Source organism: Ipomoea triloba, chromosome 15, assembly GCF_003576645.1.
Source record: "Ipomoea triloba cultivar NCNSP0323 chromosome 15, ASM357664v1".
Classification (NCBI taxonomy): Eukaryota; Viridiplantae; Streptophyta; class Magnoliopsida; order Solanales; family Convolvulaceae; genus Ipomoea; species Ipomoea triloba.
Genome location: NC_044930.1, coordinates 2476315 through 2485158, shown reverse-complemented (window position 1 = coordinate 2485158; position 8844 = coordinate 2476315). Strand labels below are relative to the sequence as shown.

Genomic DNA, 8844 nt, shown 5'->3' with positions numbered 1-8844 from the left:
TAATCCTTTCTTCTTCGATCTGCGCAGCTTAAATTGCGGGTTACGAGAGGTTTCCTAAATCCTGGATTTATTTGACTGGAACTTCAGTTGTTCAGGTTTTATATAAGGAAACTTGCGTGATCCTCAAGTTGCCAAATTTTAGGGTTATGGCTAAAATATTTTAATAGCTTATTTAATAACTATAATCATATATAAGCTTTGTTGGATAATGTTCTTAAAATAAATTAGTAGCTTATTAACTTTTTTCAATCTTTATCTTTATTATTTTAAATAAATGACATCTTTACCCCTCTCAATTAAATCATTTTGATAGGTCCACCTTGCAAGGTGGACCTGGGTCCCATTCCACTATATTTTTTAAAAAAATTAAATAAAATTACTAAACATATAGCCCTGAAATATATGAATGTGGAAGTTTCAAATTGTGAATATGGAGTATAGAATTTGTGAATGTAGAGTTATGAATGTGTGAATATGGAGTATAGAATTTGTGAATGTAGAGTTTTGAATGTGTGAATATGGAGTATAGAATTTGTGAATGTAGAGTTATGAATGTGTGAATCTGTAGTAGAGTTAACAGAGTTCTAGCTGTCCTGAAATGTGTGAATGTGGAGGTTTCAAATTGTGAATGTGGAGTATAGAATTTGTGAATGTATAGTTATGAATGTGTGAATCTGTACTAGAGTTAACAGAGTTATAGCAACTTGTAGTCCTGTAATGTGTGAATGTGGAGTATAGGACCTGTGAATATAAAGCTTTGAATGTGTGAATGCATAAAGTGGTAATATAGTTACTAAACATATAGCCCTGTAATGTGTGAACGTGGAGTTTTCAATTTGTGGATATGGAGTATAGGGTCTGTGAATGTAGAGTTTGTGTTCTGTTGCGATGAGGAGCCGCCGTTAATTTTTTTTTTTAAAAAAATAAAATTGTAAAACGACGTCGTATTGGACCCAAGTCCACCTTGCAAGGTGGACTTGGGTCCACGGCGTAACTACTGTAAATTTAGTGGGCTAGTCAGGTAGTCTAAAATCTAAATCACTTAAGACTATTCTTTGTTACAGAACTGATAACCAACAAAATATATTTTTTAAAGTAGTTACGCCGTGGACCCAACAAAATATACTTTGAAAAAAAAGTTTATATATGAAAACTCATCTTTAATATTTTTTATTAAAATTTTAAATAAATTTTTAATAATATATTATTAAGTTTGTTAAAATAAAATAATAATTTTATGAAAATTTAAAATTTTATTATAAATATTATATTATATTATAGTGCAAGCATATTAGTTATTTTTAGTTTGAATTTCGAAATGTAAATCGAGGTTTAGATTAATTGAATGTTGTATAAGTTTATATTAATTATTGTAATTGCATTATTAGTTTATTAAAATTGAAAGTTTAAAATATTAATTTGAAAATGTAAGCAATTTTAGTTTAACGTGGTTGATAAGTATGACAACCCAAAGTTTTACGGTTAGGTCCAAGAATCTTCAACCCGATAATACAAATGATAAGTCCAAATTGATAGACTCGACAATACAATAGGGGTAGCTCAAAATCAAACTAGTTGGCCAGATTGACATTCCTATGATTAATGTTATTAATTACTTTTTTTATAAAATAAATTTTAGGGCTATTATCAATTTATTCTTTGTACAGATATAATCTGTATATAATATGGGTAACACTTGTGTGAAACCGTCTTATGCGGCTCAATCCGTGAAACACGAGGTCAAATTTTTTATTAATAGGTAGAGTCTTTGACATCATTAATTAAATATCCAACCCGTGAGATCCGCAAAACTGTCTCACACAAGTTTTTGACATATAATATATGTATGCATAGGGATTAATTGAGGCGAGCTGAAACCTTGAATAAACAAAACTCGAAAATCAGCTCAATTAAAAAAAATTTAACAAGCTCTACCAAATTTTATTTTTTTGAGCTTGAGCTCAACTGGACTCCAACTAACATAGATTATAAAAAAATTCAAAATATACATATCCATTATGCCTTACACACACATATATATAACTAAATTTGTAAAAGCGCAGCAATGTTTTTAAATTTGTAATATCAATGTGAAGAGGTAAAGTAAATCTGAAATAATGAATAGAGTTAATTACACTTTTGGTCCTGTGACTATTGGGGTCTTGTTAATTTCAGTACTTGACTTTAAAAACTAACAATTTAGTCCTCTAACTATACAATTTTTAACACATTTGGTCCTCCCGGCCAAATTTCGCCGGAATCTTTTAATTCTATTTTAATTTGTTTAATTTAAGGGCAAATAGGTCATTTATTGTTTTTCCTTCTTCTTCCTCCTTCGTCCTTCTTCAAAAACATACGCCGCCGGTGGTGGTGTTATGTTCTTTGACAAGTAGTATATACCTCATAATAGCAATTGGCCGAACGGATTTAATTTCTCAAAGTAATAATTAAGAAAAGAGTTCAGTAATTGAATTATGAAATATTGAAATATTGAAGCCACCACCACATTCCAGGAGCTCTTAAAAGCTTGTGACAAACCTCTGGGTTTCTCTCTTTTTTGTTTTGATTTTCTTTGAATTTTGGCTTCCTGTATGGTTTTAAGATCTGGATTTTTAAAATTCTTTTGAAGCTTTACTTGAAAAGTTTTGAATTTTTTTTATAGCTTTTGTATTTCTGTTTTTTTTTTTTATTTCGAATCTGGGATTTAAATTTTGTGCATGAATATGGGGATAAATTGAGGGCAGCTTCCATGGATTAAACAAATCTAAATAAATTCCATTGTGAAATCAACCTGCACGTTGGGGAAATCCTCCCCAAGAAATGATGGAACGGTGACTCAAACTTTACGAGGAAGGACAAGCACAGGGTTCTCGCCGGAAATGATGGAACAGGGTTCTCGTCGGAAACGATGGAACGGTGACTCAAACAATAAATGACCGATTTGCCCCCAAATTAAACAAAATAAAATAAAATTAAAAGATTCCGGCGACATTTGGTCGGTGATTTGGCCGGGAGGACCGAATATGTTAAAAATTACATAGTTAGGGGACTAAATTGTTAGTTTTTAAAGTCGAGTACTGAAATTAACAGGACCCCAATAGTCACAGGACCAAAAGTGTAATTAACTCTAATGAATATTATGAAGCTAAGTGATTTTAGTATAGTAGAGTAGCATTTTTCTTCACCTTGTTTGTCTAAAGGAAAATACTATTTCTTTTCAAAAGATTTTCTATTCTCAGACTGTACATAGTTTTAATGAAATACTAAACAATCTAATTAGATAGTACAACTTCAAGCTAAGAAAGAAAATTGTGACAAAAAATTTTAAGGGACTAGAGTTACTCAATGATAAATTAACTTCTTACTCATAACACATACTCCTTCTATGTAGACACTTTTCCTAAACCGACATATCAAAATATCATCTTGTTTGTCACATAATGGAGAAAATAAAAAAAAAAAAGTAGAATTTGAAAATACGTAAAACTTACATAAAATATAGTTTGAGAATCATTGCGATAATTGCGTGAATTTGACATTATTTGAACAAAAACGTGTAAATTAAAAAAGCTAGACAGAAATATGTAAAGTACTAGTGCCATAAAGAAAGCTGATTTTGTAAAATATAAGAAACAACGAGCCTAATGAACAAATACAACAATGTAATAGGGTCACCACTGAACGGAGCGTATGTCAACCTGAAGATCACACCTAAGCCGCCGCGCTTTCTCGACCACTTGGTCGGCGATGTCGACGAGGGTTCCGACGTCAATAAGCCAGTCGCACAGCGCTTCGGAGAAGATGAAATTGCGACAATCGTCTCCCGACTTCTCCGCCAGTAAATCGTCGGTGAGGCATATGGTTCGCGACTCTATCTCCTCGTCGTCGCTGTCGTCAATCCAAGCATTGACAACGTGATGAGAGAAGCGGACATGGATGTGAGGCGGCCTAGACGGTTCAGAAGAGGCATTATCTTCTCCGTCGCAAGGATATGGCCGCACGGAGAAGCTTGTGTCATAGTCGGAGTAGGCGTCCATTGATATGATATGATAGAACTTAATTTCTCTTTGTCTAAATTAATGAAGATAGCCGCTGCGAAAACTTCGTAAGATTTATAGTTGGGGATTTAGTTGTTTCCTAAATCCTTATTTCCTAAATCCTTATTTGATTCCAACTATAAGTTTCCAGGTTTCTTGCCCCTCAAGTCAACGCAAATCTTAATTACCAAAATTTATTAGTTGATCTAATATGATTTTTTATTTAATACATGGATTGCTCGTTAACATTTCTGTAGTCAATGTCATTAATCATTTTTTTTAAAAAGATTTTATGCTATATATACTTAATTTATTAATCAAGTTTAGAATCTAGTTTTTTTTTTTTTTTTTCAAAAAAGAAAAAAAGAAGATAGAATCTATGTAGCAGGTCAAGTTAAATACTTACAACTTTCCAAATTGTTCGATATACAAGAATCTGCAAAGTAGAGAACAAGTAGTCATGAGGAAATCAATTTAAAAAATCAAACGATTTTCGATATACAAGAATTCATTACTGTTCGGTTATTCGGTATATTACGGTTCGAAAAAATCGAACCGAATTTCCCACCCCTATACGTCCATATATTATATACGGAGTATATCTGTAAAAAGAATAAATTAATAATAGCCTTAAAAGAAATTGTTTATAAAAAGGTAATTAATCACATTAACCATTGGAATGTCAATCAGGCCAACTAGTTTGATTTTGAGCTAACCTTAATGCATAGTCAGGTCTATCAATTTTGACTTATTATTTTTATTATTGGGCAGAAGATTCTTGACCCTAACCATAAAACCTTGGGTTGCCGTGCTTATAAGTCAGTTCAAATAAAACGGTGATATTTTCAAATTAATTAATATTCTAGCCAAAGACCTTGTGGTCTAGTGGCATCCAGTGTCCCAATTAATATTCCCACATGGATGACTCTTTGTGCTTCATTAGGTTGAGAAAGATACTAAATTGTAACCGAGTCAGTAGTACTCAAAAAAAAAATTAATATTCTAAATTTTCAATTTTAATAAACTAACGCATTTACAATAATAAATATAAACTTTTACTTCATTCAATCGATCTAAACGTTAATTTACATTTCGAAATTTCCACTAAAAATAACTAATATACTTGAAATATAATATAATACAATACAATATTTTTATTTATATTAAGTTTTTAATTTTCATAAAAAATATTATTTTATTTGTAATAAATTTATTAATATATTATTAAAAATTTATTTAATGTTTAAATAAAAAATATTAAAGATGAGCTCACATATATAAACTTCTAATATATTTTGTTGTATATTACTTATGTAACAAAAAATAGTCTTAAGTGACTTAGACTATCCGGCTAGCCCACTAAATTTAGAGTTAGTCGGTTCGGGCCACTAATTAAACTTATTGAACTGATTTTTTATCAGGTTAAAATATTTTAGCCCTATCCTTAAATTTTTGTTTTAATCTTTATCAAACTAGTCCATCAATTTCAGGTTAAAATTGATATCCCTAATTACCCTATAAAAATACAAACTATAAGATAAGCTAAGATTTCTAGTACCTTGAGGTTCAAGAAAGTTTCCGTTAAAACTCAAGTTCAAGTCAAATCAGGATTTAGGAAACAACGTCTCCTAATCCGTAATTTAAGCTGCGCAGAAGAGAATTGAAGAAGATCGAAGAAGAAAGGATTAATGGAGGAGAGTGGTGTTGACGACTATTCCGACTATCTCACAACCTATTCTGTACGGCCGTATCCCACCGTCGGAGAAGATGATGCTCCGTTCGCTTGCGCCGCCTCTTCTACGGCGTTTCGGTCTCACCTCCATGTCCGCTTCTCTCACCACACAGTTGACGACAGCGACGATGGAGAATACGAGGTGGAATCACGAACCATATGCCTGAGCGACGACGTGTTGGCGGAGGAATCGGGAGATGAATGTCGGAGTTTCATCTTCTCGGAAGGGCTGTGTTACTGGCCTATTGACGCCGACACCGTCCTTAACATCGCCGACGAGGTGGTCGAGAAAGCGTTGCGGTTTAAGTGTGATCTTCGGGTTGACATACGGTCGGTTCAAATACGAGGTTCCGACGATGTTCAAGAAACGTACGAGGATGATGATGAAGATTTCGGAACGGCGGCGCGTGGAGTAAATGGTGCCGCCGCCGCCTCCGATGGCGGTTTCATAGTGAAGTCGTTAAAGAGGAAGATAATAGAGGACGGCGCCGGTAGTTGTTGCGTTATTTGCTTGGAGGAGTTAACGGCGGGAGAGAGATGTGGCTGTGATGCCTTGCAGCCATCACTCTTTTCACGACGACTGCCTTTCATCTTGGCTGGAGAGAAGCCCTTCCTGCCCTCTCTGCCGACGCAAGATTTCTGCTGCCACCGCCGCGGTGGCGAATTCTCGTTCTTAGGGGTGTATTTAATCATAACTTTCATAGAATTTTAAAGACTTTTATGAACTTTAAAAGTTTGGAGTTATTCAATTCAAACTTTTAGAAAGTATTTAAAAGTCATGCGGTATTCAATCAAGATTTTTAAAGAGTTTTTAAAAGTCATGGTATTCAATTAAAACTTTTCAAGAATCTTTAAAAGTCATGTGGTATTCAAAAAGTTATGAATTTGTAAGGATTTTTAATTTTAGAACTTTTGTAGACTTTTATATACTTTTCCTTCTCAAATATAAATAGTTGAAATCCAACCCCCAACTCCAAGATTTCAAAATTTTCTTTCTACCAACACTGAAGTTTTCTCTCTCTCTCTCTCTCTATCTCTCTCTATTTAAACTCTATTTTTTCTCCTTATTTAAAATTTTAAACTTTATAAATCTTATACCTAAATTCAATAAATTATTTTTTCTTCATTATCCTATATTTTCTACATACCTAAACTCTACCAATTTTTTTTCTCTCTCCTAAACTTTACAATCTTCCTCTAAAAATTCAAAATAATATTATTTTTATTTCATTGTTGCTTGTATATTTTGATTTTTTTTCTATGAACTTTTTATCCCTAACTTCTAAACTTTTTCTCCTAAATACATGAACAGAGCATCTATCTTCCTCTAAAAAATTTTTTATCTATCACCGTCAACTTTTACTATATGTTTCATAATATTCATATGTTTATTCGTAATATATTTTTTCTTTTTTCTTTTTAACAACATGCTATTACGAATAGTGAACTATTGTTCGCAATAGCAATTTGAGGCTACAAAGAGAAGCACCTTGTTGTTGTTAGCAGTCACATATTGTTATTGCAAATAATAGCTCTTTGCTTGATACCTAGCAGTATATCAAATATAATATATATATATATATATATATATATATTATTAATTTTTTTTATTTTATGCAACTAGTAATTATTATTTTTTAAATATTAATTTCTCAAGAAAAAGTAATTATATTTTTAAATATTTTATTTGAACAATTCTATAACTATAAATTTTAGTGTTTAATATTGTTATGAATTGCTTATGAAAGTTTGTAAGGATGTATTCAATTTAGAATTTTAATGACTTTTGTAGACTTTTTAAAATAAAAAAGTTGATAAAAGTTTATGCAAGTTTTTTATACAGACTTATACACCATGCAATGAATCCAAATCTCAATTTTCATTTCTAAATTCCAACTAAAAATAATTAATACATTTACACTACAATATACTCCGTAATATACTACTCCGTATAATATAATATTTATAGTAATTTTTTTATTACTTATTTTCATAAAAAAAAAATTATTTGTAATAAATTTAATTTATTAATATATTTTAAAAATTTATTTAAAAACTTAATAAAAAATTGCTATATAAAATGAGCTTACAAATAAATTTCATATATATTTTGTTGTATATCAATTCTTTAACAAAAAATAATCTTAAATGGCCCAAATTATTAGATTTATCAAATTGATTTTTTATGTGATTAAAATATTTTGGTCCCAACCCTAAAGTTTTTTCAATTTTTCCTACACAACCCTAGTTCCAATCAAATAAGGATTTAAGAAACTTATATATACCTACTTATACCCTCTAACCTAAACACTTCACAGTTATCACCAAGCCATTTACCCATCAAGGCCAACCTGTCCTAATCCGCAATTATATTTAAGGTGCGCAGAAGGAGAAGAGAAGATCGAATAAGAAGCTAAGAAAGGATTAATGGCGGAAGACTATTCCGACTATGACGTATTCTATTCTGTGCGGCCGTTTCCCACAGATTCGTTCGATTGCCGCCGCGCCTCTTCTGCGGCGTCTCACATCCACGTCCGCTTCTCTCACCACACAGCTGACGACGATGACCGAGAATACGAGGAAGAATCACGAACCGTATGCGTGGGAGACGAGTTGCTGGAGGAGGGGTCGGAGGTCGACTGCGGCAATTTCATCTTCTCCGAATTGCCGTTTTACTGGCCTATTCACGGCGACATCCTCCAAGAAATCTTCGACGAAGTGATCGGGAAAGCAAGGGAGTTTAAGTGTAATCTTGGGGTTGACATACGCACGGTTCACATACGAGATTACGAGGAGGATCGAGATTTCGGAGCGGCAGCGGAGGGAGTAAATAATGGCGCCGCCCCCGCCGCCTCCGATGGAATGTCCGTAGTGAAGTCGTTAAAGAGGAAGAGAATAGAGGAGGGCGGCGGTAATTGTTGCGTTATTTGCTTGGAGGAGTTAAAGGCGGGAAGAGATGTGGCTGTGATGCCGTGCACCCATCACTCATTTCACGACGACTGCCTCTCATCTTGGTTCAAGAGAAGCCGTTCTTGCCCTCTCTGCCGTCGCAAAATCTCGGATTCCAGTTCTTAA

At 32.9% G+C, this 8844-nt stretch overlaps 1 protein-coding gene across 1 annotated transcript; it reads left to right on the top strand.

Annotated features, from left to right (window-relative positions):
* Positions 1 to 8196: 8196 nt before the first annotated feature.
* Positions 8197 to 8844, top strand: LOC116006792 (E3 ubiquitin-protein ligase DZIP3-like). Its single transcript, XM_031247282.1, has one exon. The coding sequence runs from the start codon at positions 8197 to 8199 to the stop codon at positions 8842 to 8844; it is 648 nt and encodes a 215-aa protein (XP_031103142.1).